The sequence below is a fragment of the Arvicola amphibius genome, chromosome 10, assembly GCF_903992535.2.
Source record: "Arvicola amphibius chromosome 10, mArvAmp1.2, whole genome shotgun sequence".
NCBI lineage: Eukaryota > Metazoa > Chordata > Mammalia > Rodentia > Cricetidae > Arvicola > Arvicola amphibius.
In genome coordinates this window covers 121,345,117-121,371,473 of record NC_052056.1, presented here as the reverse complement: position 1 = coordinate 121,371,473, position 26,357 = coordinate 121,345,117, and the positions used below count along the sequence as shown (strand labels likewise).

At 50.4% G+C, this 26,357-nt stretch overlaps 1 protein-coding gene and 1 long non-coding RNA gene across 3 annotated transcripts in view; both read left to right on the top strand.

The window, feature by feature from the left end:
• Window positions 1–294: 294 nt before the first annotated feature.
• Window positions 295–3,033, top strand: LOC119824642. Of its 2 annotated transcripts, XR_005287124.1 has the most exons (5): window positions 295–342; window positions 934–1,046; window positions 1,278–1,403; window positions 2,388–2,508; window positions 2,850–3,033. It is a non-coding gene; the product is annotated as an uncharacterized LOC119824642 (long non-coding RNA). The 2 variants fall into 2 exon arrangements; XR_005287123.1 differs by lacking the exon at window positions 1,278–1,403.
• A 6,966-nt stretch (window positions 3,034–9,999) lies between these two features.
• Window positions 10,000–26,357, top strand: part of Acacb (acetyl-CoA carboxylase beta) — a 99,900-nt gene continuing 83,542 nt past the window's right edge. Inside the window, 2 exon segments of the mRNA XM_038344946.1 lie at window positions 10,000–10,135; window positions 21,106–21,748. Coding sequence (XP_038200874.1) covers window positions 21,114–21,748 — 635 coding nt within the window. The 5' untranslated portion in view covers window positions 10,000–10,135; window positions 21,106–21,113.

The window sequence follows — 26,357 nt, the reverse complement described above, 5'->3', positions numbered from 1 at the left end:
ACACACAGTATGTAAGGGCGTGGGTGAGGCTGTGTAGATGGTGGCGTGAATTTCATCTGGCTTTCAGGTGTCCAGTAGCTTCCCCTCAACGTGTTAGTGTGGACACTGCCTGCCTGGCACAGCTCGCTGACCCTCGTATTGATGTGGGAGGGTCTTCTGTTTGAGTTGATTTCATTGGTTAATAAAGAAACTGCCTGGCCCATTTGATTGGCCAGCCCTTAGGTGGGTGGGGTAGACAACAGAATGCTGGGAAGAGAAGTTAATAAATTGCCATGCCTCTGCTCTCTGGGTCAGATGCAATGAAGCTCCGGCCCAAGATAGACATACGCTAGAATCTTCCTGGTAAGGCACCACTTTGTGGTGCTACACAGATTATTAGATATGTGTTAATCAAGATGTGAGTAAGAGGCTGGAACTAATGGGCCAGGCAGTGTTTAAATGAATGCAGTTTATGTGTTGTTACTTTGGGGCATAAGCTAGCCAGGCTGCTGGGATCTGGGTGGGAATGCAGCCTGCCGCTCCCATCACTACAGAATGGCGCCCAACGTGGGGCTCGAACCCACAACCCTGGGATTAAGAGTTCCATGCTCTACCCACTGAGCTAGGGTTAGGGCTGCTGCTCCTTCCATCACTACATTGTATGGGGATGAAAAGCCCAGGAAAATGATCCCCTAATACTGGTCCAGCTGGGGATAGAAGGAAGATTCCCTGGCCAGTCAGGAAGAATTTTATGCATGTAAATCAGTCTACACAGCCAGGTAGCAGAGGCCCCTCTGTGGGCCACAGTGTAGGAGGCCTGAGAAGACCTACCTGAAAAAAATGGTTACTCTCACCTCCCTCTGGGGCTAGGAAGTCAGTTATGCAAATGTCATCCTGGGAACCCCAAGTTATAAACTAGTTGTGTGAAAGTTCATTCCCTGGTTTTGGCCCAAGCCCAGCAGGACAAAGTTGACGGGGTTGTCGGTGAGTTCTCCGCTCTGAACACCAGGCCTTCTTCAGTCCTCTCCTGGAATAGTCTCAGGCTCCAGTGGAGAAGCAGAGTTTGGGTATGTATGTGATACTAGCAGCTTTTTAGCCCTCCAAAACTTGATGATGGATGGGGGTAACCGTGAGACACTTGAGTTGGCCCAAGTCAACTTGAGGACACCTACCCCACCCCACACCCTACCGGATCAAACAGCAAAGACTGGAAGCTTCGCTGGAAATGTCTCTGTAGATTGAACTCACGTGAGCCCTGTAACAAAGCTGGGTAATCTTGTCACTCAACCCCTGCCTAGATCATAATGGCAAGGTCACTGGGAGAGAAGGGGAGAGTGGCTGGGGAGAGCAGCTGGGCCCCTGGAAACCGCTCAGCAAGAGCTGTGCTGCTAACTGCATCCTCAGCGGGAGAAGGAATGTCTTTGGTGAGTGAGAAGCACTTTCCAGGGAACCTCTCTGGGGATCATGTGAGCTCCGCTAACAGTTTGGGAATGAGGCTAGGCTACAGCGCTAGCCCTGGGCTTCACTCTCCATTTCCAGCTGTGTGCTTATGGTGCGGGTCAAGAGAACAAGGGTTAAAGTTTGCTTCCTGCCCCAAAGCCCGTTGGAGAACCCCCACTCCCAGAAACCCAGTGTATGTTGACTTTTCCTAACTGGAAAATAAGCCCATAAGTGAAGTAGCCCAGGCAGGGTAGCAGGTGACCCAGGAGTGGCCAGAACCCCCCTGTACTGACTGCTCCTCATTGGCTTTACAGCATAGCACAGCCATGGGGACAGAATTTGAAACCCTGTACTACTGTCCCCTCTTCGTCTGAGCACAGTGCTGCCATGTGGCTTCTGCTTGCTTGTCTGCTGCCAGTTCTAGTTGGGACCTGGAGGTGACCCTTGGCCCACATGTCTCAGAACACCGTGTGACTGCAGCATGGACTGGCTTCCTCTGTTCTGCTCAGCCCTCTCCCGAACCAGCCAGTTCCAAATAAGGCAGCCTTGTTTTTTAATCCTCATGTCCCAAGGAAAATTAGAACTATTTCATGAGCAGGACACGATTGCAGAGGGTCCCCTAAAGCCGTGTTGGGGAGGACTGCCAGACCATCTCGGGGTGACTTTCCCCCTCTCGCTCACCGTGTGTGGACTCACTTCTGTCATAGGCCAGAGTCACCTCCCCCTGTTGCTTCTGACACTTTGGGCTTTAGCTGGCTCTCGTTTAAGTCCCTAAGAATTTGGAAGTAAAGTGAGCTGTGGGGTTGAGGGGTGGACTGGTTCCCGGGGAGTGCAGCTGCAGGCATTGCTGCAGTTTCCTTTTCCTCCCTGCATGGGTCAGCCTGGCCATTCAGGGCCTTGAAGGTTAAATGCTTTGGGGGATATTTTTAAACAGTAGGGGCTGGTTAATCTAAAAGTGACATTTACAGACACAGCAGTGAGCTGCCAGCAGCTTAGATCCTGGCCTCAGCCAACAAGGAGCTTGAAAAGTGTCACCACGAATACACAGCTGGGAAGCTATGGGGAAAGCAAGGCCAAGGTGGTAACGCAGTAAGTGAGCCCACCCCTCCCCAGGGTCACGGACCTCAAAGCCAGTCAGCCTCCAAGGGATGGTGTGTGTGGTATGAGCACAGTGTAGTGTTGGCCCCAGACAAAAGCAGCCACTTGGGGTTTTAGGGGCCACTGAGGGAGCTGGTGAACAGTTTGTTATAATGGTTCTATACTCTCATGCAGTATATGCCTCTTTCCCATGCTATTGCATTACAGTTATTTTACAATATAAATGGACTTACATATAGGTGGGTGGTCATCTCAACTGCTCCAGGACAGGGTAATTCCTGAGATTCAGCATTATCTTTTGTTGTGTCTTTGATTGGTGTTTGTTTTTCCAGCACGTCCTGGAACTTGCCGAGTCATCCAGACTGGCCTGGAACTCACTGCAGCCCCTGCTGCTTCTCCAGTCTTCAGTGGAGTCCTAAGTGCAGGCCTGGCCCCTGCTTTGTCCGTGACTTCCACCAGAAGCTCTGGGAAGGCGTTGTGGGTGTGTTTGTCCCTATAAAGGAGCTGCACAAACCACCTCGGGTTTTTATCGTGTTTCCATCCAATGCAGAAGTGACAACGGCATTAGACAGTTTTTAGGTCGTGCAGGGATATGGGCATGTTAGTATTTTGAAATGGAGGCAGTCTCCAGATCTTCCTCTAATAGAATCTTGGCTATCTTCTGTTCTAACACCGTCTCTGAATTATGAGTCAGGAATTTCACTTCCAAGTTGGGCCCATGTGTCCCTAGTGGAGTGTGGGAGCAGCAGCCAGGAAGGGCACGCATTTCGCGTTCTGTTCTCTTCAGCTGTTGCACTGACTGACTTACTGTGGCAGGAGTGGGGTGAGGTGGGGAGATGGCTCCCGGTGGCCGACTTGTGCACCTGGATTCTAGGAACCCAGGGCTGCTGTCAGGGAACCCAGCAGAGCACTCCAGGAAGCTGAGGGACTGATCGCTGTGGCAGAATGAGCAGGGTGTGATTTATTCCAGTCCCCAGGTCTGAATGCCAAGCCATGATGCTGGCATTCGAGTGGTGGATGGTAACGGTCTCACCCAGGCCCCCCTGCTTCTGCCTTGCTCTGTAGCCTCTTAGCCCGGTCTGTGGGAGCAGCCGTTCTCTAGGAAAGGCCTCTTTAGTTTGCCCCAGGGTGATATTAGTCTTTTTTCTCTTCCTTGAATATTTTTTTTACATTTATGTATTTGCTCAGATGTGGAGCATATGGAGGTCAGTTGGTTCTCCCCACCACGTGGGGTCATCGGGTTTGGCAGCAGCAAGTGCCGTTCTTTACCTGCTGAGCAATCCCTTTGGCCCTCACTCAATCTTGTAAAGTGAAAATAATTCCCGATTAAGAGTGGTACTGAAGGTATAATTCTGAGCACTTCTCTGTAAACTTCAGTACTTAGGATTGTCCCGTGTAGGGATTGCCGTCACCTGACTGGAAGGCCTTCCTTACTCTTGTGAGGGAAGATTGATCTCATGTTTACCCTTCCATCAGGGTGGGGCAGTGGGTGAGCAAGGTGGAGCCAGGCTGTGGACCAGTCTGGGACCCACATTGTCCCTTGGAGCACAGAGCCTTGGAGGCAGGACCGCAGAGTCCTGTCCCTGTGGGGCACCTCAGGGACCCTGCATGGCGCAGCTTGGCAGAGGTGAGGACCCTCTGCAGGTCCTGGGAGACGGGTGAGGCACGGGTGGGAGCTGGGTCCTTGACTGCAGGTGTGCTGTTGCATTCACCTAGCTCAGTCCCTGCTCTCCTGGGGACATTGCTACCCATGCAGATCCATGATCTGATACCGTAGCTTCTCTGTATTCCAAAAGAAATTAGAAAGCAGAAACCAATAAAGGAAATAGATATATTTACCGTTTGGCAGACTAGTGAGAGAAAGCAGCCATTTTCCAGTGGGTGCATGCCAGCCTTGCAGCTGGCAGAAGTTAGAAGGATCCATTGATTTTTCTGTGATGCTGCAGCCTGTTCTTCCCTGGGAGGTGAGGAGGACGCCTGGGCCTCATCCCATGTCCTCGAGCACCAGGACATGAGGTCAGAGTTTCTGTGGCTGTTTAAGCTAGTGAAGTCGCAGTCAGCACTCGGTGCCATCGGCAGGCCTTGCGTTTCTGCTCTGTCCCTTGGAGTTCACTGGATTTGCGACCTGTAAAAGGATTTATTTTCAAAGTTGCGTTCAAGTATCTTGGTGGAAAGGGACTGGGCAGAGGCCATCAGCCAGGAGTTCTGTAGTGAAGAAGCGTGCCCAGGTTTGAGCCTTGTCTGGTCTTACAGAGCTTACCTTCCAGTCCAGGAGATCCACATACCCAGAACGGTGGCCCACAGCACTGCCACCTGGGACCAGGCAGGCAGGCCTGACAGCCTGATCTTCATCCCCAGAAGTCACAGTGAGAGGAGAGAAGTGACTCCTGAAGGTGGCCGCACACACACGCACACACGCACACGCACACACACACACACACACGCACGCACACACACGCACACACGCACACACACACACACACAGAAATGGTTCCAAAAGTCTGTTTTCAGAATAATGGGTCCTGGGGAACCATCTCCACTTTTTTGTTTTGCTGACGCTGTGACGTCCTGATCTCTGGAATGATGGGACGCGTTTTGTCCCCCTGCTGGCATAGAAAGCTCTGGAGCCTCCTTGGGTTTACTCAGGACAAGATTTAGCTTTACCATGTACATTTCTTCCAAGTGGGGAAGGCCTTAGTATCTTAGGCACTGGCATACCTGTGAATTTCTTCTGAGGTTGCTTGTTTTTGAGACGGGGCCTTACTGTATAACTCAGGCTGGCCTCTTGGAGTTCCCTCCGGCCTCCTCCTCTGGAGTGCTTGCGATTACTACCACACCCAGTTGTCTGTGACTCTCTTAGATGTTTTTGGCTCCTCTGTGCACAATGGACCAGACTGGAAACAGGGAGATGGGCTACAGGCTTGTGTAATGGGCCTAGGGCTCATGGCTGCTTGAACTTGATCTTAGATTATAAGCTTAGCCTGGTGCCTGGAACGCCAGTGAGCCCGGTTAGTGTCAGCCAGCTTTCCTGCCATCTGCCTTCCTCGTGTACACGACAAAAGCAAGATTTAGGAGCTTGGCGAGAGCTCAGGATTGCGCAGGAATGGAGAAATGCTTGAGCCCTTCAGGCCGTGAGCCTACAGTTTCTTGGGGTGTCTGTTTTATTTTTATTGATTGATTGATTGATTGATTTGAGACACTCTGGGTGGCCCAGGCTGGACTCAGGCTTGTCTGTAGCTGAGGCTGGCACTGGGCTCCTGCTCCTGCCTCCTCTACATGCAATGGCTGGGATTATAGGCATGCGCACCGTGCCTGCCAGATTTTTTTTTTTATGCTTTCATTAAACAAATTAGGGAGGCACCCATGCCACAGCGTGTGTGTGTGTATGTGTAGGTCAGAAGACGGCCCAGGACACAGTGTGTGCGTGTGCAGGTCAGAAGACGACCCGGGAAAGCTAGTTCTCTTCTTACACCATGTGGGTTCCAAGGATGGAACTCGGGTCTGTCAGGCGTGACAATCCCTACTTTTATCTGCTAAACCATTTCATCAGTCCCGGTTTTGTGTTTTTGACATAGACCCTGCTCCCTCAGTGAGGCCCCCACTTGGTGAGGTAGAAGAGAGGGTCCAGCTTTACTTCCGGGGCCTGGATCCCACTTCATCCTTGTACCTGAAATTTCCACATCATTGATCTGGCCTTAGGAGCTGCTCTCAATGCGCTTGGACCCACACCACCTCCCAGCCCTCCCCAGCCCCACTGCCATCCTCACGACAGCTAGGTCAGCGCAGGAAGGCCGCAGCATGAGTGTGCAACAGATAGTGTTGAATCTGCCTGGCTGGCAGTGGCGCAGAGCTTTGACCCCAGGAGGCAGATCTAGAACGGCTCTTGGTTTTGCATCTGGAAATGGCAAGCTGGGGAACACACTGTTCCTTCTCAGGGAGGCCATTCGCCTGGGGCTCAGTTCCCACCAACACTGCCACCTCAGTTTCTGAGGCTGGTGGGAAGGCCCCCTCTGGCGTCTGGAGGTTACTCCACTAAACCAGGCCGTGTGTTGCAATAGTCCAGCCCCAGGGAGCTGCTTGGGGGAAGCCTCAGCCGGCACACTTGATAGAAGAGATGTTCCAGCTGATACCAGGTGAAGCAAAGGGTGAGATTTCCCAGGGGCAGCCAGCACTACTTGAGGAGCAGTGTGAATGGGCAAAGTGCAGCTATCACGGAGGTCACCGTGGTCATGAAGTCAGGCTAAGTTCACCCTGGTGAGCTCCATCACCCAGCAGGCTGGTGAGGTTGCTCCTGTCATTGTCCCTGTTTTGCAGATGAGGAAGTTAAGGCTCTCATTAACTCTCTTACAGCTTGAAGTTCAGATGGGCTCTCCTGGCACTAACTGGGCACCTGTCGTGTGCTGGGCACTGTGGTTGTGCCTTTCTAAGCCAGGACTCCCAGAGTGCCCCGTCATGTAATCACCTGAGATGTTTATATAGAGACACACCGGCTTTTCTCAGGTGTGTTTTCCACTCTGAAGTTCCGATACCTCCAACGCTGTGCATGCCCCATGCCCCAGTGCCTAGTGGACTTGACACCAGCCATGTACCTGCCAGTTACCTGCTTGTCCTTGGCCTGGCAGCTGGGCTTCTCTGGAGACCCATTCTCTGGCGTGTGGCTACCTCTTTTTCTGCTGCTTGTGGATTGTTTTCCTTTGAGGACATGGACCAGGCCCCTACCCTAAGGCCCACGCTGGCCTCAAGCATGCTGCAATCTTCGTGGCTCCGCCACACCTGAAGCACCATCCTCAGCTTCTCCTTAGCCAGCTGAGTGGCTGAATCCACAGCCTGCTCCCTCTACATGTTAAGTCATCCATGTGCCTCTGAGCTGTGTGGCTACAGGCAGCTGCGGTTAGCAGGGGCTTTCAGGGGCCCGGGAGACAGCTCAGCATGCGATGCTCTCTAGAGGAGTTTAGTTCCCAGCGCCCCGCATCAGGCAGCAGGCAGCTCCCTGGAACTTCAGCTCCGGAGCCTGATGTCCTCGTCTGGTCTTCACAGGCAAAGGCATTCGTGTGCGTAAACTCATGCATAGCTAGACATACACAGAACAAAAATAAATTATCTCCAAAAAAAAAAAAAAAAAACCCCAGCTTTTTGAGCTAGGTGTGATAGTGAATGCCTGTAATCTCAGTGCGTGGGAGACTGAGGAAGGAGCCTGGCTACCTTCAAAGCTAGCCTGGCCATACTGCCAGACACTGTCCCCAACCCTCCAAAAAAAATAAAAAATAAAACTTAAAACCAGAAAAGTCCACACATGGTAGCTCATACTTTTTATTCCAGTACACAGCAGCAGAGATAGGCAGATCTCTGTGAGTTCAAAACTAGCCTGTTATATATACCAAGTTCTGGGCTCCATAATGAAATACTATCTCAAAAAAAAAAAAAAAAAAAGCTTTTCTTTATTTGAACAGAACACTCCTGTCTCCCTAAAGCCCTTTCCAGGAAAGCCTGAACTGTGGGGCTCTGTTCTGTGTCTGTCCCTGAGGTAACAGAACAGACTAAAGTAGCCCACAGCTCTAGGAAGCAACAGTGCACCCCGCAGGACTTCCTTCTGAGATGAGAAGGATTATTTCTTAATTGCATCTGTTTAGTTTTTGTGTATATGTGTATACGTGTGGTCTGACTGCCACACGCCATTTCATGGGTGTGGTGGTCCCGACAACAGCTTGCGACAGTTGTTTCTCTCCTTTCGAAGTGTGGGTCTTCAGGTTTGGCAGCATGCACCTCGACAGGCCGAGCCACCTTTACAGCCTTGAGACGTAGCTTTGCTGAGTAGCCCAGGCTGCTCTCTTCCCTTTCCTGCTCGGGCCCTGAGGTTGCAGCCAACAGCACACCTGATCAGACAGTGCTTCCTGCTCTCATGACCTGGGCCTTCCTTAGGGCTCAGGAGGAGAGCACCCCACCTGTGAATCAGAGAGTGAGGGCTGGGTACTCAGACTCTTGAGTGAGGCCACCAGGGGCCAGAGGGATCGGCCAGGCCTCGGTTTTCTCGGTTTTCCATAGGAGGGAACCAGGAAGTGGTGGCTTTCATAGAGCAGAGGCACAAGGAGATGAGGCCATGAGGGAAGTGGCTGTCCTCCCTGCCCAGTGGCCTTAGAGATGCAAGTTAACTCTGCCACATTGGGAATTGCTGCTCCTTGCCACACTCCCTGGCATTCTCAGTTTCATTGTCCCCGTGGATTGTGTTTCTAACCCTTCTCTCTCCCAGTAACCTGAAAAGTGGTCTGGATCTCAGCAGCCCCCACCCCTGGGCCAGGGAACAGATGGAATGTTGGTGCAGCTTAGGGCCCAGAACCTCCTTACTTTGGAAAAAGTACGTAGGTTGTGTTGCCCCCAGCAGCTCATTGCTGGCAGCTCAGACATCTCAGGAGTCCTGGGGTGCCTGATGGGGTCTTTCTGTCTGGGCTGGCCCATCTCTAATGAGTGGCCTACTGCCTGAGTAGAACGGGTAGGTGCCCATGAACCCACCGTAAGCCTGTTTCTTTCCATTCGTGGAGTGGGGTGCTCGCAGTCAAAGCTGTCGACCTTGTTCTTTTTGGGAGAGCCACTAGGATCCACACAAAATGATTAAACAGGCTTTGTCGACTCTCACAGTAATCCTGCGAGGTGGCTTTTCTAGATGCGGGACACTGGTTCAGAATAAGGTTAAAATCTGGCCAGGATAATGCCCTCTGAGCGCCAGAACCTCATACTCTGCCCCAGGCTCTCTGAGTGCAGATGGCATGTGGCCCATGCATGACTTTGGGCTTCTGTTTACTCGGGTACAAGGCTAACTGGACACCATGTCTTCTTACATCAGGTTGCAGATGGGATTGGCTTTGGAGAAATACTGTGGCCTGTGATACCCTTGTCCTCACAGGCAGGGGTACAGATCAACCATCCCCAGGGGCAGTGTTTCGTGTCTTAGTAACTACAGTTGGCTTTATGCCATTCTCCTGGCAGCTGGGGAGTCCTTGGCCACCCACTTTCTATCCTGAGACATTTTCCACAGTGTCCAGTGTGGCCAATCGCAAGAAAATGCTGAGCCTTCCCCTCCTCTCCGGGCAGGTGTCGGAGGGCTGAGCACAAGAGCTGCGTTCTGTATTCTCGCCCACCAGGCACCACCTGTCCTTGCTGTGGGAGCATTTAAAATAGACTCCAGAGAACCAGGCTTAGGCAAGAAGAAAGATTGCGTGAACGCAAAGTAGGCCTAAGTACAGGAGTGTGGCAAGCCAAGGGGAGGTGGGTGGTCCTCCATGCAGGCAAGCCAAGGGGAGGTGGTCCTCCATGCTGGCAAGCCAAGGGGAGGTGGTCCTCCGTGCTGGCAAGCCCAGATCACAGAGAGAGGCAGGTGAGGACCGTGAGGACCGAGCCAGGGCCAGAGCTGTGGGGACAGGTAAGGGTGTGCTGGTGTGCTGCAGGGAATTCCAACCCCACTCTGCCCTGGGGCACGGGCCAAGCCCCTCCCCTGTGGCCTGATACAGCACACCACAGCCTCCTACTGAAAGGTGATACTTTGGAGGCTGGGTTCCCTTAGTCACCCTGTGGGCACTTGTGAGACTAGATGAGAATGGAGCTGGTGGCCGTGCCCCCAGTGTCGGTAAGTGGCCCTCACCACTCGGGAGCTAAACTGGGTGGGAGAAGAAGTCCAAGTACAGATGGGGGCTGCAGGACGCTGACATGCTGTCCCTCTAAGACCATGCAGAGACAGGGTGAATGTGTTGGGTTTTTTTTTTTTCTTTTTTGGGGGGTGGTAGTGGTGGAAAGCAAGCATACCCTCCACCTGCTGCACTGTGGTGCTGGATGCTGGCCAGCACTTGCTGGAGCCCAGCAGCTTCCTGTATCCGTCACGGGAGGCTTGTGGCTCAGGCACCAGACTGCTGTTACATAGGTTTGAATTGCAAGAAATAAAAATAAGCTTAGGGGTGTGGCTTAGAGGTTGAGCATTTGTCTTACTCAGGCAAGGTCCTGGGTTCGAGTTTAGCCCGGGGGGGAGAAAAGAAACTAAATAAAACCTTTGACAAGCATCCAGTTTGAGAGTCCGCTGTGTCAGTTCACGGGAAGGCAACCACTTGGGGACAGATGCCTACTCGGGGCCCTCCTCCTGTACCTGTTGTCCACTCTAGACCCTGAGCGTTGAAAACTCAGACCACTTCCCACTGGCAACCGTTAGCTGAGACTTTGGTCTGCCATCCCTTCTTAAAGGCACACGACCAGCACAACTTGGAGTGCCCTGGGACGTATGGTAATTATTTGTATCCATGTGTTGAGAGGGGGACGTGTGGGTGATGGGCCAGAGTTTGAGATACGCTGAGAGACTGAGCTGCTCTGAGCCTCAGGTGTCCAGACTCTAAAGTGGAAGTCGGGTAAGGGCAGGCTCGTGCAACCACAATGTTCTGGGAATGGAGGGATCAACTGAGGAGGCCTGCTCGGCAGGCACACGTGTGTGCAGGCACACGTGTGTGTAAACTGAGTGTGTGCGGACATGCCGTTCTGAGAGCAACTCCCAGGCAAGGGGGAAGCTCGGCATTTTGTGGGGGAGAGGGACAGGCCCAGAGGGAGTCTTGGCAGCTTCATCAAATAGTTCCCCACTTCCACTCACTCCTGTTCCTGTGACCTCTGGGTCCTGTGCTGTGAGAAAGAAACAAACAAGGAAAGAAGGAAGGAAGGAAGGACGGAAGGAAGGAGGGAAGATGGGCACTGCATACTTTTAACCCTAGCATTTGGGAGGCAGAGGCAGATGGATCTCTGTGAGTCAGACCATCCTGGTCTACACGGTGTGAGTTCCAGGACAGCCAGGGCTATATAGTAAGACTGTGTCTTTAAATAAATACATAAGGAAAAAACCCTGGAGGTTCCCACATGGTAACTTTGGCCACACTTGGTGTTAGAATCACAGCTTCCCGTCAGAATAGGACCGGCATGGAGGGGAGGAGGCAGTCCCGGGAAGCGCTGCCTTTTCTCTTCATCAGTTTCCAGGTCTGAGTGTGGTCCATTTGCTGTGCACCCTGCGAGACCGTCACCAGCCACTGCTGTGTCTGCCTGCCTGGGTTTGGTTTCCATGATAACAAAGTGCCTGATGCTTGATACTATTTTTTTTTAAAAGAGGTTTATTTAACTCAAAGTTCTGGAGGTCTAAGAGCATGCTTAGCTTCTGTTTTGCTTTGATTAGGGCCCTCTAGTGACTTCCCAGTGTGGCAGATGGCATCCTGATGGGACACATGAATATGGTGAGGCTGGAGAGCGAGGGATTTTTATGGCATCTCATCCCCACAAAGCCCTAAGGCACCTGGAGGCCAGCACCAGTCCTTTCTGTAATCTGTGGCTCCATGATGGATTAGCTTGCCCTGGCTGAATCTCTTAAAGGTCCTGTCCTCACCAACATCATTCCCGCTGAGGACAAGCTCCGCAGCACATGACCCTTTAGGGGCACAGCATAGCCATAGTCCCAGGCCACTGTCTGTTGCATGTAGGAAACGCAGCAAACATTTCCTAAGCAGGTTCCATGGAGTTTGCATTGCACAAAGCGTACACCGTGTCCCAGGCTTCCCAGTGGGAACGAGCACAGAGTGCGTCATCAGATCACCAGAGGTCGCTCCATCCGGGTGTTTTTCTTTCCATCATGCTATTCCCTCAGCAACAACTGAAATGCTTTTCACATGCTTGTTATTTCTAATGACACTATTTCATATGTCCATGCGTGGAACTTGCCTGTATCAGGGTCTCTCCCTGGCTCCCCCATCCCTCTGCCACCTCCTGTGGTGGTGACATCAGCTTGTGGTGGTGACATCAGCTTGTGTCCTTTGCTCGTTTTCTTTGCTGCAGGTGCACTTGCAGGAAACAGACCTCTAAAGTGCAGAAGTCCAGCTCAGTTCATGCCGTTGCTTGGCGCTCAGTGTGTGCATGGGTGTATTTATCCAGTGCCATTATTAAACACCAACTACATGCTTAGTACCATGCCAGGCACAATGATCTACAAGCAAATGTCCCTACAGGCCACCTTGTTGTCAAAGAAGGTGACAATATCTTTCATCTTAATCTGTGCCTACAGGTCTTGGTGAAGGTGGACTGAGCCCTGAGGGAAAAGGACTAGGGAGAGAGCACGGCTGCGTGGTTGTGAGGGGACTTGAGTGTGCAGGCAGCAGGGTGTGTGAGATGGGAGTGCCCTCTCTGCAGAAGCCAGGGATGGAAGGGCCCTTCACCCCGTCATACCCTCCTGCCTGAGGAACCTGTTGGGCCTCTGAGGGTGCCAGGGTTGCTTCTGCAACCTTTTGGAAAGCTATCTGTCCGTGAACAGAGAGAACTTCTCCTGAGGACTTGTAAAATGCTTTCAGGATGGTGACCTTCCTTCCTGTTGTTTTATTGCCCTCTTGTGACAATTTATCAAGGGCAAGAGAGACAGTGTTAGAAGCAACCCCCAGCCAGGCCTGGGGTCGCACACCTTTAATCCCAGCGCTCCAAGGCGGAGCTCTATGAGTTCAAGGCCAGCTTGGTCTCCATAGTGAGTTCCAGGATAGTCAGGGCTGTGTAGAGAGACGATCCCTCAGACACACACACACACACACACACACACACACACACAGAGGAAGCGTGGCCTCAGAAGTTTCTCACTCAGCATCCAGAAGTAAAAGGGAGCTATATGGGGTGGGGCATAAACATTGGAAAGACTGGTACTCACCCCAGGGCAGATTTTTGACTCTCATGATACATTTCTTAATTTCTGGAGGCATTTAAAAAATTTTAAATTACATTTATGGATTTGTGTGTGTTCACGTGTGTAGGCAAGTGCATGCCACAGCATTTGTGTGGAGGTCAGAGGACAACTTGTGGAAATCAGTTCTCTCCTTCTATTATGTGGGCCCTGGGGATTGAACCCCGGTCGTCTCAGATTTGGCAGCAGTCGCCTTTAGCTGTGGAACCATTGGTTGTCCCAGCGTAGGGAGCTGCTGCTGCTGCTGGCTGTCGGGCGGAGCAGGGGTGCATTCTGTAAAGCAAGGACTGCCTCATGCGTCAGTGGCACAAGGCTCGAGATTCGCAGGGAGTGGGGAGGGAGTGGAGCCTGGAGTGCCCGTAGGGACACAGGTGCCTGCTTCTGGTTTTCCTGAGAAAACCTTGAAACCTTGGCCTTGCTGGATCTCATGATAAAATTTGGTGTTGTGACTTGCTTTTTGTTTTATGTATTTGAGATAGCGTCAGCCCAGGTGGGCTAGCTTCCAGCTCACCTTAGCTGAGAATGACCCTCAACTTTCAGCTCCTCATCCTCCTGCCTCCACCTCTCCCTTACTGGCGAGATGGGCGTGCACCGCCGGGCGGTGGTGGCGCACGCCTTTAATCCCAGCACTCCGAGGCAGAGGCAGGCGGATCTCTGAGTTCGAGGCCAGCCTGGTCTACAAGAGCTAGTTCCAGGGCAGGCTCTAGAAACTACAGGGAAACCCTGTCTCGAAAAAACCAACCCCCCCCCCCCAAAAAAAAATGGGCGTGCACCTCTTTGTATATTTCTTTTTCCGTTTTTGTTTTGTTAGGCAGGATCTCTCTATGTAGTCCTGGGTGTCCTGGACCAGGTTGGCCTCGAAGTCACAGATTCACCAGCTTCTGCCCGTGTCACCAATCCCGGCTTCGCACACCATTCTTTTTATGGACCCACTCCATACTTGTCTTCCTCAGCATTTGCTCTGTTAGTTAACTTCCCAGCAGCAGCGGGCAGTGCCCCTCCCCCACACTTGTTGTTTTGCCCGTGTATTACCTTTCCATTGCCATAAGGAACCAACAGAGCCAAGTGTCAAGAAGCTTGGGCTCAACATATTGGAGATTCCAGCCCAACATCGAGTGTTCCACTAGCTTTGTCGGCATATTGAAGGTTCCGGTCCGACGTCGAGTGTCCTTGTTGTTGTAGGCCCTTACTTTGGTTTATTCTCCTGCAGTACAGCTTAAATTGACCTTGAACTCACAGTCCTTGAGGCAGAGTGGGGTAAAGTACTTGTCATGTCAGCATCCAGGACCAAGCCTGGTTGCCATGGCACCCGCCTTACCTCCAGCAGGCGGAAGCACAGGTGGGATTTGTAGGGCAAGCTGGTTGGCTCGAAGCTCTAGGTTCTGTCTATAAGGTGGAGTGTATAGGCTCAGTATATAAGGTGGAGAGCAATGTGTATCAGCCTTGGGGCTCCACAAACATGTGCATATGAATACATGTGTACCCGGGCACACTTCACCACGTGCACACACACATGCCCAAATCAGTCCTTTGCTTTTAGCCTCCCCAGCACATGCATTGCTGGCATCTGGGTGTTTTAGAGTTACATTTGTTTACCTGCGAGTGTGTGTGTACACACATGGCGGTCAGAGGAAGTCGGTAGATGGCGTCTGTTCTCTCCTTCCACCGTACGGGTTTGGGGACTTGAACTCACCTTATCAGACTTGACGGTGAGCAATTTTTTTTTGATGAGCTGTCTTGCCAGCCCAAATTTTTTAAAAAAAATTGATGAAGTCAAGTTTATCAATTTTTAATGTTGCTCACACTTTTTGAGCCATATTTCAGAATCCATATCAAACCCACTTCATGAAGGTTTGTGAATTTTCTAGATTTCCTAGGTTAAGGCCTTTGGCCCATTTGTTGTTTTTTTAAAAAAAATGGGTCCCAGGCAGCAGCTGTAGGAAGACAGAAATGCTGTAGGTCCCAAAAGGTAGTAGCGGGCCATGTGGTGGCAGGCAGCAGACTCTTGGAGCAGCCAGTCCCAGGCAGAGACGGCTGCCAGTCCCCAAGCAGTGGCTGGTCCCAGGAAGGGAGACACATGGCGGGTGGGCAGAAGACAGAGACATGGGTAGACTCGACTTGCAGAGTGAGGTTGAATATTTATTCAGGGGGTCATGAAGGGGGAAGGGAGAAAGGGGAGAGAGAGAGAGAGAGAGAGAGAGAGAGAGAGAGAGAGAGAGAGAGAGAGAGAGAGAGAGAGAGAGAGAGAGAGAGAGAGAGGCCGGAAGCTGAAGATCAGCAAGCCTCGGCGGATGGGGGAGGGAGTGGGTGTGGCTTGTCTCTTAAAGGGACCAGGGACCAAAACCATAACACCATTGAGTTGATTCTGATGCTACATGGAACAGGGGTCCAGCTTCATCCATCTGCATGTGATGGACAGATTGTTCCAGCAGCAGGCTGCCATGACTCCTCTTGGTTGCCTCGTCACAGGCGTGGCTCTGTCCGAATCTCACCTCTCTGCCCTGTATCCCCACATCAGTACCACAGTTCAACAAATGACAGCTCCAGTCATGTTTTGTTGGTCCCGGAATCAAACCTGGGGCTTCATGCATGCCACACAGCCCCTGCTGCTGAACTGTCTCCCCGACCCTGGAGGAAGTTTAGAAATTGGGAATTGTTTTTGATTTGGAGAAAAAGAAGATTTGAGGCAGGGTTTCATACAGTCCAAGCTAGCATCAAAGTCTCCATGTGGCCAGTGACTGTCCCAAACTTCTGATCCTCTCTCCTCCACCTTCCACTTGCTACGATTCCAGACCTGTGCTGCCTTATGCAATTGTATGCAGTCCTACGGACCGAACCCAGGGTCTAGTGCATGCTAGCCAGACACACCACCCATGAGCCCCATCCTCAGCCCATTGTTCTTTGAAGCATTGTTTTGCCTATGGGCCCCCTTGTGATTTTACATCCACCTGTATCCCTTTGAGCGGGGAGGCTACCTCAGCAACAGTGCGTGTTCTCGTCCTTCAGCATGTCGTGTTAGTCTGTGTACGCAAGCCTTATTGAGCGGGTGTCAGTAGACATGCCTTCCACCTCTTTGGATACATCTTTTCCCATATATTTTGTTCTTTTGATGTCATTGTAAATTGGATCTCAGCTTGCTGGTTGCTGGTATGAGGAACACGGTTAATTCTGGGATGATGACTTTCGGTCCTACAAATTAAACTTACTCCCCCTAGTAGTGCTCGATTTCTCTCTGTCATCATCCCCCTTCCAACCCCCGGATTTTGGGACTTCTGTCTGTGCGGGGCCAAACCCTCTGCAGATAGCCTGTGTTTCTGCTCTCCTTGTGTAGGTGCCTGCTCGGCTAGAACCGGACATGTGTCTTTCCCAGTCTCATCTCTGGTCTTTGGGGGCGTCATTGTTATTTTAAGGCCCCCTCCTATTTCTGGTTCCCTAAATGTTTTTTTTTCCAGTCAGGGAAAGGTGTGGGATTTATCAGTTTTTGTGTGTGTGTCCGTTGAGACAACCATGACGTTGACATTGGTTTACCTCGCTTTTCTTTAAAAAGAAACTTGACGACCTTAAAAGAAAATAAGGAAAATAAGTTCTTACCCAGAACTCCTTGCCAGTGGCACAGAGATCCAACTGCCAAGCGGTCATGAGGTCCATGCATGGCTCCCACATTTCCAGGAAAACCTAAGAACATTTTCCATTTCCCTAAAGAACGTTGTGTGGAAATCACAAAAGAAGACGCCGTTTAGACGCTGCAGGCCTGAGCAGTGAGTGCTTCCTGATTTTGCGGTGGTTCTGACATAACCGCGACAGCATTGGTCCATCTATTTCATCTCTGGGGGAGTCTGGGTACCCCAAGGCTGCACACCCACTCCTCAGCTACAGCCTTAGCCAGCAGACTGGCTTCAGAGATGTCGGGGCGTGTACAAGCCATGATTTTAGGAGATTTCTCTGTGTGTGCATGGCTGGCCTGCCTGTAGAGGTCAGAAGATAACTTTCCTGGGAGTTGGATTTTGTTGTTGTTGTTGTTGTTGTTGTTGTGAGACAGGGTTTCTCTCACAGAGGCCCACCGGCCTCTGCCTCCTGAGCGTTGGGATGAAAGGCGCGTGCCGCCACTGCCCAGCCCACCTGCTGTGTTTTGAGGCAGTGTCTCTGATCTTTCCCACTGTGCTGCCAGACCCACATGTTTCTGAACGGCTTTCCTGTCTCCCCTCCCATCTTGCCACATGAGCACTGGGATTACAGATGTGCCACCATGGCCAGTTTTTCTCATGGCCTCTGGGGATTGAACGCAGATCTTCCGGCCTACATAGCTACCACTTTTAGTCGCCAATCTCCCTGGCCCCAAATCCCACATTTTTAAAGGGTATTTCCTCCAGACAGTAATCATCTGCTCATCAGAGGGCAGAGCTGTGGGGGGAAGAACTGGGGTTAGAACCAGAATCCTAATGCAGTCGTCCCACCCATGCTTGCTCGGTCCTCAGCACAGACTGTACTCCAGAGCCCAGGGCTGGCTCAGTCTGCAGCATAGACGACTGTACTCCAGACCCCAGGGCCATGCTCAGTCTGCAGCATAGACAGCTGTACTCCAGACCCCAGGGCTGGCTCAGTCTGCAGCATACACTGTACTCCAGACCCCAGGGCTGGCTCAGTCTGCAGCATACACTGTACTCCAGACCCCAGGGCTGGCTCAGTCTGCAGCATACACTGTACTCCAGACCCCAGGGCCATGCTCAGTCTGCAGCATAGATGACTGTACTCCAGACCCCAGGGCTGGCTCTCTGTGGTTTTGTTGAGTGTACATTCTAGTTGTAAGTGCCCCGGGTCATGTGCACTTGCCCTGGGTCTGGATGCAGTCCTTCCTCCAGGGCATGAGGACAGCCGTGACACTGTGAGGAGGCAGAGGAAGCTAGCCACAGCAGTAACACCGATCTTGGGTGGTTTCCAGCCATCCTTGACCTCAACCTCCACAGATAGCAAAATCCCTCATACAATGGTGTGTTTACCTGATATCTACACACAGCCCCTACATACTCCAATCTCTGGGTTGCTTATAACGGTGTAAATGCTACAGGGAGCCATTAGACAGCATGGCTTGGAGAACAGTGGCAGAAAAGCCAGTGTGTAATACAGATCCAATTTCTTCCCAATGTTTTCAGCATGGTTAGTTAAATCTGCAGAGGAGTTTGCGGGTGCAGAAGGCTAGCAATGTAGCTAAAGTCATTTACAGAGCACACAAATCATCCACATAACATACAAGGTATTTACATAGCACACAAGGTATTTACAGAGCACACAAGTCATCTACATAGCATACAAGGTATTTACATAGCACACAGTCATCCACATAACATACAAGGTATTTACATAGCGTACAAGGTATTTACATAGCACAGAAGTAATTTACATAATGCACAAGTAATTTAAAAAGCATACAAGTCACTTGCATAACATACAAGTCATTTATGTAGCATACAAGTCATTTAATGACATAATCTATTGTACAAGGCTGCTTGTTTGTTCTTGGCTGCTCAGCTCTGAAATAACCACACAGAAGCTGTTCATTAAATCACTGCTTGGCCCATTAGCTCTAGTTTCTTATTGGCTAGCTCTTACATCTTAATTTAACCCATTTCTATTAATCTGTGTATCACCACATGGCTGTGGCTTACCTGCAAGGTTCTGTCTGGCGTCTGTCTCTGGTGGCAGCTGCATGGCTTCTCAGTCTCTCTCTATATATCTTTTCCAGCCTGGCTATCTTCTGTTAAGCCACTGGCCGAAAGCAGTTTCTTTATTCATTAACCAATAAAAGCAGCACATAAACAGAAGGACTTCCCACATCAATAATCCACTCATATAGGGGCTGGAGAGATGGCTCAGCGGTTAAGAGCATTGCCTGCTCTTCCAAAAGTTCTGAGTTCAATTCCCAGCAACCACATGATGGCTCACAGCCATCTGTAATGGGGTCTGCTGCCCTCTTCTGGCTTGCAGGCACACACGCAGACAGAACACTGTATACACAATAAGTAAATAAGTAAGTAAGTAAGTAAATAAATAAATAAATAAATGATCCACTGATGTAAAGAACAAATTCACAAGGCTGGAGAGATGACTCAGTGGCTAAGAGCACTGGCTGCTCTTGCAAAGAACCCAGATTCAGTTCCCAGCTTCCACATGGTGGCTCACAGCCATCCCTAACTCCAGGAGACCTGATGCTCTTTTTAACCTCTAAGGGCATGTATGTACGTACATACATGCTTGCAAAACACTCCTATACATAAAATAAATACATCCTAGAAAACTAGCCAGTGCTGTCAGTATGTTCAGAGTGCTTGTGGTCACAGTAAGCCTTAGATTCCATCCCTGTGAACATCATTCTGTCCCTCAGTAACCATGAATCTTCCTGTCTGGGGCTGGCCTGGTCTGGACATTTTGAAGTTACAGAATTATAATCTGTGTTTTCTCATGATTGGTATAAGGTTTTCAGATTCAACCATACTGCAGTGTGAATCACAGATGGCTTCATTCCTTTTTACGGCCGAGTAATGCTCCATTGTGTAGACGTGCCTCGTTCTGTTTATTCCTCAGTTAAAAGATACTTGACTTTTATTTTTGAATCAGTCTCAGTATGTATCCCAGACTTGTCTGGGATACAACAGGGATCCACCTGCCTCTGCCTCTGCCTCCTGAGTACTGGGATTGAAGGTATGCACCACCATGCTGGGCCTTAAAGAATATCTGAATTGTTTCATGCTTTTGATGTAATAAATAATGCTTCTAGAACAAAGTCCTTTGTGGTATATTATGTTCTTTAGTTCTTTCTCATGGGTGGCTCATGTTGAGCAATTGTTGGTTGTGATCTTAAAGTATCTGAGACTGTATTTATAAAGAACAGATGCATCCTTTCAAAAGATTTATTTATCTTTTTAAAGAAAGATTTCTTTCTTATTTTGTCAGTATTTTTTGAGACTATAATATAATTATAGTATTTCCCCTTCCCTTTCCTCCCTTCAAACCCTCCCATAGACTCCTTTTTGCTGTCTTTCCAATTCATGGTCTTTTTATTATTATTATTATTGTTACAAGCAAATATGTATATGCATATGTATCCCTAAATATGTAGTATGACCTACTCAGACCATATAATGTTACTTGCATGTTTTCCGGGCTGACCATTTGGTGTTGGATAACCACTTGGTGTGCTCTTCCCTGGGGAAGACCATGTCTCCTGCTCTCAGCATCCCTTAGTTGCCTGCAGTTCTTGTGCCTGCCATATGTATATATGCCACGTGTGTGTCTGGTGCCTTCTGTGGTCAGAGGAAGGCCTAGGATCCCCTGAAACTGGAATTATAGATAGTTGTGAACTGCTATGTGGGTGCTGGGAATTGAACCCAGATCCTCTGCAGAAGTAGCCAGTGCTCTTAGCTGCTGAGCCATATGCCCAGCCTCAAGAATTTCTCTTTAGTTCCTGGTTTGAGGCTGGAAGGCCAAGGTTGAAAAGCCTGTGTTTCATGAGAATCTTCTTGTACCTCACCCCTGGTAGAAGCAGATGCACAAGAGAGCAAGAGACCCGCCCTTCCATCCTCTCCCCCTGCCATGTTCTTTCTCATTGCCTCCCAGCACTGTTTACCTGGGGATCACACATGAACTTTGGGAGGACATATTCAAGTCACAGAATATACCCACATCCAGGAGGTCAGCAGCATGCCTTGGGCCACAGGAGCATGGTAGGACCTGAGGTCAGAGGAGAACCCCATTTCTCTCCTCACTGTCCCTCCAGTATAGGAACCCCAATACCCTTGCCCCACTTGCTGCATTAGGAGAGAAATCTGTTGGTTGTAACTGTAAGCTCTCTCTTCTCTTGACAGTTGTCTGAATGGTCTTGCTTCTCTTTTTAACCTGCCTGGTTTTCTCCTGCCTGACATTTTCCTGGTTAAAACGCTGGGGGACAATGACAGACTTCAAGCCACTCACCAGCAGTAAGGTGGAAGCGAGCCTCCTTTCAAGCGAGGAATCAGACAGGTCCGCGGAGCCCCTGCAAAAAGATGGCGACTGCAGCAGTCTGGACACTCCGGACCAGGAGGAGCCAGCCTCCCACAGAGGCCCCAGAGATGCCAGTTGTCAGAACTCCCTGCCCCCCTCCCACCAGAAGCCTCCGAGGAATCCACTGTCTTCCAATGACACCTGGCCCTCCCCAGAACTCCAAACCAACGGGACAGCAGCCCAAGGCCCAGAAGTCCCAGGTACCAATGGCTTATCCTCTCCAGCCAGGCCTCCAGGCCAGCAAGCCAAATCCCCCTCCAGAGAGGACAAGAAACAGGCACATATCAAGAGACAGCTGATGACCAACTTCATCCTGGGCTCCTTCGATGACAACTCCTCTGATGAGGACTCCAGTGCTGGCTCCTTCAGGGATTCTCCCCGGAAGGGCAGCAGGCCCAGCCTGGGCACCCTGTCTCTGGAGGCTGTGCCAAACTCAAGTGACCCTGAGTCCCACGCACCCACTATGAGGTAACGTACCTTCTCTTCATACTGGGAGTCGGGAGAGAACTTAAAGTGACATTCGTATCCTTGATTGGCAGGGGGATTTGCATCCTTCCCCAGCACCTCCCTCTTATCCTCCAATACCAGAGGGTAGCTATGTGGAAGAGCAGAAGGCAAGGCCTGACTTCTTTGCTTCCTGTTCCTTCCTTTCAGAATCACTAATTGTGCTCCTTCTGTGTGCACCCGCTGCGTGCACCTGGTGTGTGTTGCGTGCACCTGCTGTGTACTCCTTCTGTGTGCACCTGCTGTGTGCTCCTTCTGTGTGCACCTGCTGCGTGCACCTGCTGTGTGCTCCTTTTGTGTGCACATGCTGCATGCACCTGCTGTGTGCTCCTTCTGTGTGCACCTGCTGTGTGCACCCACTGTGTGCACCTGCTGTGGGCCCAGGGCCCCATGCCAGCAAAGTGGCTTTCTAGAGCTCTCAGCCCAGCTGGGAAAGAGGAGCCTGTGGGTGACTCATTACCAGTTAAAGAACCCCAGGTAGAAGCTGGATGGTGGTGGTTCATGCCTTTAATCCCAGCACTTAGAGGCAGAGGCAGGTGGATTTTCCTTTAATCCCAGCACTTAGAGGCAGAGGCAGGTGGATTTTTCTATGGGTTTGGGTCTACAGAGTGAGTTCCAAGACAGCCAAGGTTACACAGAGAAATCCTATCTTAGACAATGGGCAACGGGGGGGGGGAGCGGGGAGGGGAGGAGAAAGAGAGAGAGACAGAGACAGAGACAGACAGAGAGAGACAGAGAAAGAGAAGCTCATTGGTTCTGAGAAGTCCAGGAATAGAAACAGGGCCTGCCACCTACCCAGTGAGGCCTTGCCTCACATCCTAATATGGCACGAGGAGACAGGCTAAAATGCCAGCTCAGGTCCTACTTTCTCTTCTTAAAAAGCCATTAATGCCATTATGGGGTGGGGGGTGGGGGGTCACATCCTCATGCCCTCATCTGATCTTAATTCCCTAAGGCCCTGTCCCCAGATATGAATTCAGCATATGAATTTGAACGTCTTCAACGTGAGACTTTTCAGGGGAATATACTCACATGGCAGCAGCTGCTAGCTGGTCTCCTAAAATCTTGGGATACCCAGTTTCTGTAGAAGGATACCCAGATTAGAGGTTTAGCTGATTGTCTTGGCTTCTTCCCATTGCACACACAGCTAGTGAAGACCTGGGTGTCTGCCCAGGGCTCTGCCCTTCTGTGAGAATCATGGCAGAAACGACGTGTCTGTGGCCTCTTGTGGCTTCTGATCATGCCCTCTGGCTCCAGCTCTGCTGCAGGTGCCAATTTCTAGACAGGCTTCTTCCGGCCAGGCTGCAGTGGCAGGCAGAAGCTCCTTCCCTCCCTACTGTGTCCTCACCTTCCTAGAGCCCTCCTCCTTGGCTCTTTGCTCCTTCTACACTAATGACTCCTTTGTTCCCACCAGGGCCGCTGTCCCACCGCAGGGATTGGCTCTCTTCTGTCTTTTGTTTCTTAAAACAGGGTTTCTTTGTGTTGCTCTGACTGTCCTGGAAATTGGTCTATAGACCAGACTGGCCTTGAACTCACAGAGATCCGCCTGCCCCCCGCGCCTGAGTCCTGGGATTAAAGGCCTGTGGTGGCCATGCGGTTTGGGACTTGCACTTTCAGTGGCTGTCACTATCCTAGAATTCTTGGTGACACTGAGGAGGGACTGGCCTCCTCCTTTTCATCTTTGTAAGGACCTGCTACCCAGCGCCCCTGTCCCTGACCCAACCTCAGCTGTTATGTCTTTATCTGCCTGTGTGTGTCGCCTCTCTCCTGTGCTGGGGAGCAAGTCCCCGAGTACAGGGTCTGCCTTTGCTCACCGCCTAGCCCAGCACTGGCTAATGGTAGCCTCTGAATATTTGCCAGACGCATGGACAAAATAAGTGATGTGTGCTTTCTACAGACAATATCTGCATTCCGGGGCGTGCAGAAACAAGCGTGGAAACTGATGGCGGATGGTTAGTGTGTTGGGTCCAGGGGTTGGCGCAAAGATGGGGACAGACCACCAAAGTCTAATAAACCAGAAGATTCCAGGAAAACCAGATGCAAACTTAAAACAAACAAACAAACAAACAAACAAACAAAAAGCCCACCATGGGCAGAGAAGCTTATCAGCTAGATGAGACCACAGCTAGACAGGGTGTTTATTAGGCTGTGGCCAAAGGTTGGTTTCTAAGTAGGGGCACCAAGCATTAGGTCTGAACAAAGGAATTTTTATGATCTTGTCCCGACCAGTGGGCCAGTCAACGGAGACCCTAAGGGAGGGGAGTGGGTTCTAACGACAATGGGTAACTAGGCAGCAATCATGAAATATGTTTCAGAGGAGATTACAGTGAAAGTCACTAATTGCAAAAAAATCCAGATGTCTTTAGCAATTAGTTAGAAAAAGGGACTGCTAGTAATATCAGAGGGTTAATAAATTAGAATAATTGGTTCTTAGGCTGGGAACTTAGAAGACAGAAGAAAATTCTTTTTTTTTTTTGTTTTTTGTTTTTTGTTTTCGAGACAAGGTTTCTCTGTAGCTTTGGAGTCTGTCCTGGAACTAGCTCTTGTAGACCAGGCTGGCCTTGAACTCACAGAGTTCAAACCCAAATGCTGGGATTAAAGGCGTGCCACCACCACCCGGCTAGAAGAAAGTTTGTCACACTATCTCTAGGTAAAACTCAGATACAGACTGCCACACTTTACAACCTCCTTTATCAGAGCTCATTAGTCAAACCGGTGTTTCTACCTTGTCCACTGTCTCTCCTGGCACCTCTAGGCAGTGTATACTGAAGCCCTGTGCCTCCCCTTTAATGGTGCCAGTTTCCCATAACAAAGGCAGTGCCTATCCCAGAGGTCACTATCTCCTTCTCCTAAAGATTAACTCAGTTCATATCTATCGTTTATCAAGGATGGCCAGAGCTCTACTCTCAGTTTGCAGAGAGAAGTTCTGGCCTTGTAAATAGAGCTATGGGTTGTAAAGCGAAATAGCCCACTGTTAATAGTTAATCCTCAAGCTGCAGAGAAAGCTGCTGACAGTCTGTTCTCATTCTCCTAGGTTTACAGCTTTATATTTCTTTATTTCTACATTTCTATCTCTGGAATCTGCATTTTTATATTCTTATTCTTGGACTCTTCAGGTGGATAGATGGGTAGACAGATGGATGGACAGCTGAATGGGTGCTCAGAAGGACAGATGGATGGATGGATATATGTAGGCTGGTAGCTGAATAGATGGGTGGGTGCTGACTACACAGAAGAATGGGCAGATGAGGGGTGGATGAGGGGACGGCTAGAGGAACAGGCTGGTGGAAGAATATGTTGATAGATACTGACACTCTTGGCCCTTTTCTGGACTTGGTTGGTCGTCAAGGGTTCAAATTCTCCCATAACTGATAGAAACAGAGCCAATAAGCACATCGTGTGGTGTGTTAAAACAGTTGCTCACTGAGGTGCAGGTCACGAACCCGGAGGCAGTGTAACCCTTCCTGCCGACTATGTACCCATAGGTTTGGTGCACAGTGGACCTGGTGTTAGATACCTGGGTGTCCTCCTAACAGGGACACACTGTGGTGCTAACTGCATGCTGGGGGTGGATTAGGTGGGAGAGGATGGGGTTCAGGCTTAGGACACTGCGGTGCTGAGGATAAGCTATGAAAGCGGACTCTCCGTCGGCGCTGAGCTGTCTTATCTGCAGGCTTCCTTCCCTGTGCTGAATTATCAGTGTGATAACACAGAGAACACAATTTAGCCTTTCTAAAAAACATATCCCAGATCCCAAAGTAAGTGGGAGTTTCAAAGGGAGGACCGTGGCACTGTGTGCCGTGTGCTAGAGCAGGCCCTCAAGACACAGTCGACAATGTCTGCATTTTAGGGTTGTACTTGGTGGTTGTGTGTGTAGTGTGTATGTTTTAGCACGTGTGATATGTGTTAGTGTGTGTAGTTTAAGTGTGTGGTCAGGTGTGTAGTTGCGGTTGTATGTGTAGTGTTTACATATGGGTATGTTGTGTGTGGTATGTACAGTATGTGTGTGGTTGTGTTGCATGTGTGTGGTATGTGCAGTATGCATGTGGTTATGTTGTATGTGTGTACTCATGTGCTATGGAGCGTGTGGAGGTCAGAGAACAGCTTTCTGGAGTTAGTTCTCCTTCTACCTTGTGTGTTCTGAGGGCTGAATTTGGGCTGTTCAAGGGTGACCTTGACCACCTGATCACCCTGTTCCCCTTCCCACTCCCCAGTGCTGGGATCACAGGCACGTGCGTGTGTGCACTGCTTACAACACGACCAACTGAGCTAGAGCATTATTCCTGAATTTTCTTTTGGTGAAAGCAAATTATGCGGTGGTTTTATAGATCAGAAAGTGCAGAGAAGAGGTTCAGTCAAGGTCACGTTGGAGGGTAAGGGCAGCCAAGTTTGTCAGAACAGTTTTCCACCCCACAGCCAGCCTCTTGCAATCAGATTCTTGTTGAGCGTGTGTCTTGCAACTGACCAAGACTTTCCCTCCGCAATACCCAAAGTTAAATTTAGTTGCTGATAGCGCAAGAGAAAGGCTTAAAAACAAGGTGGAGCCACAGTCCCATTTGAGCTATTTCATTCA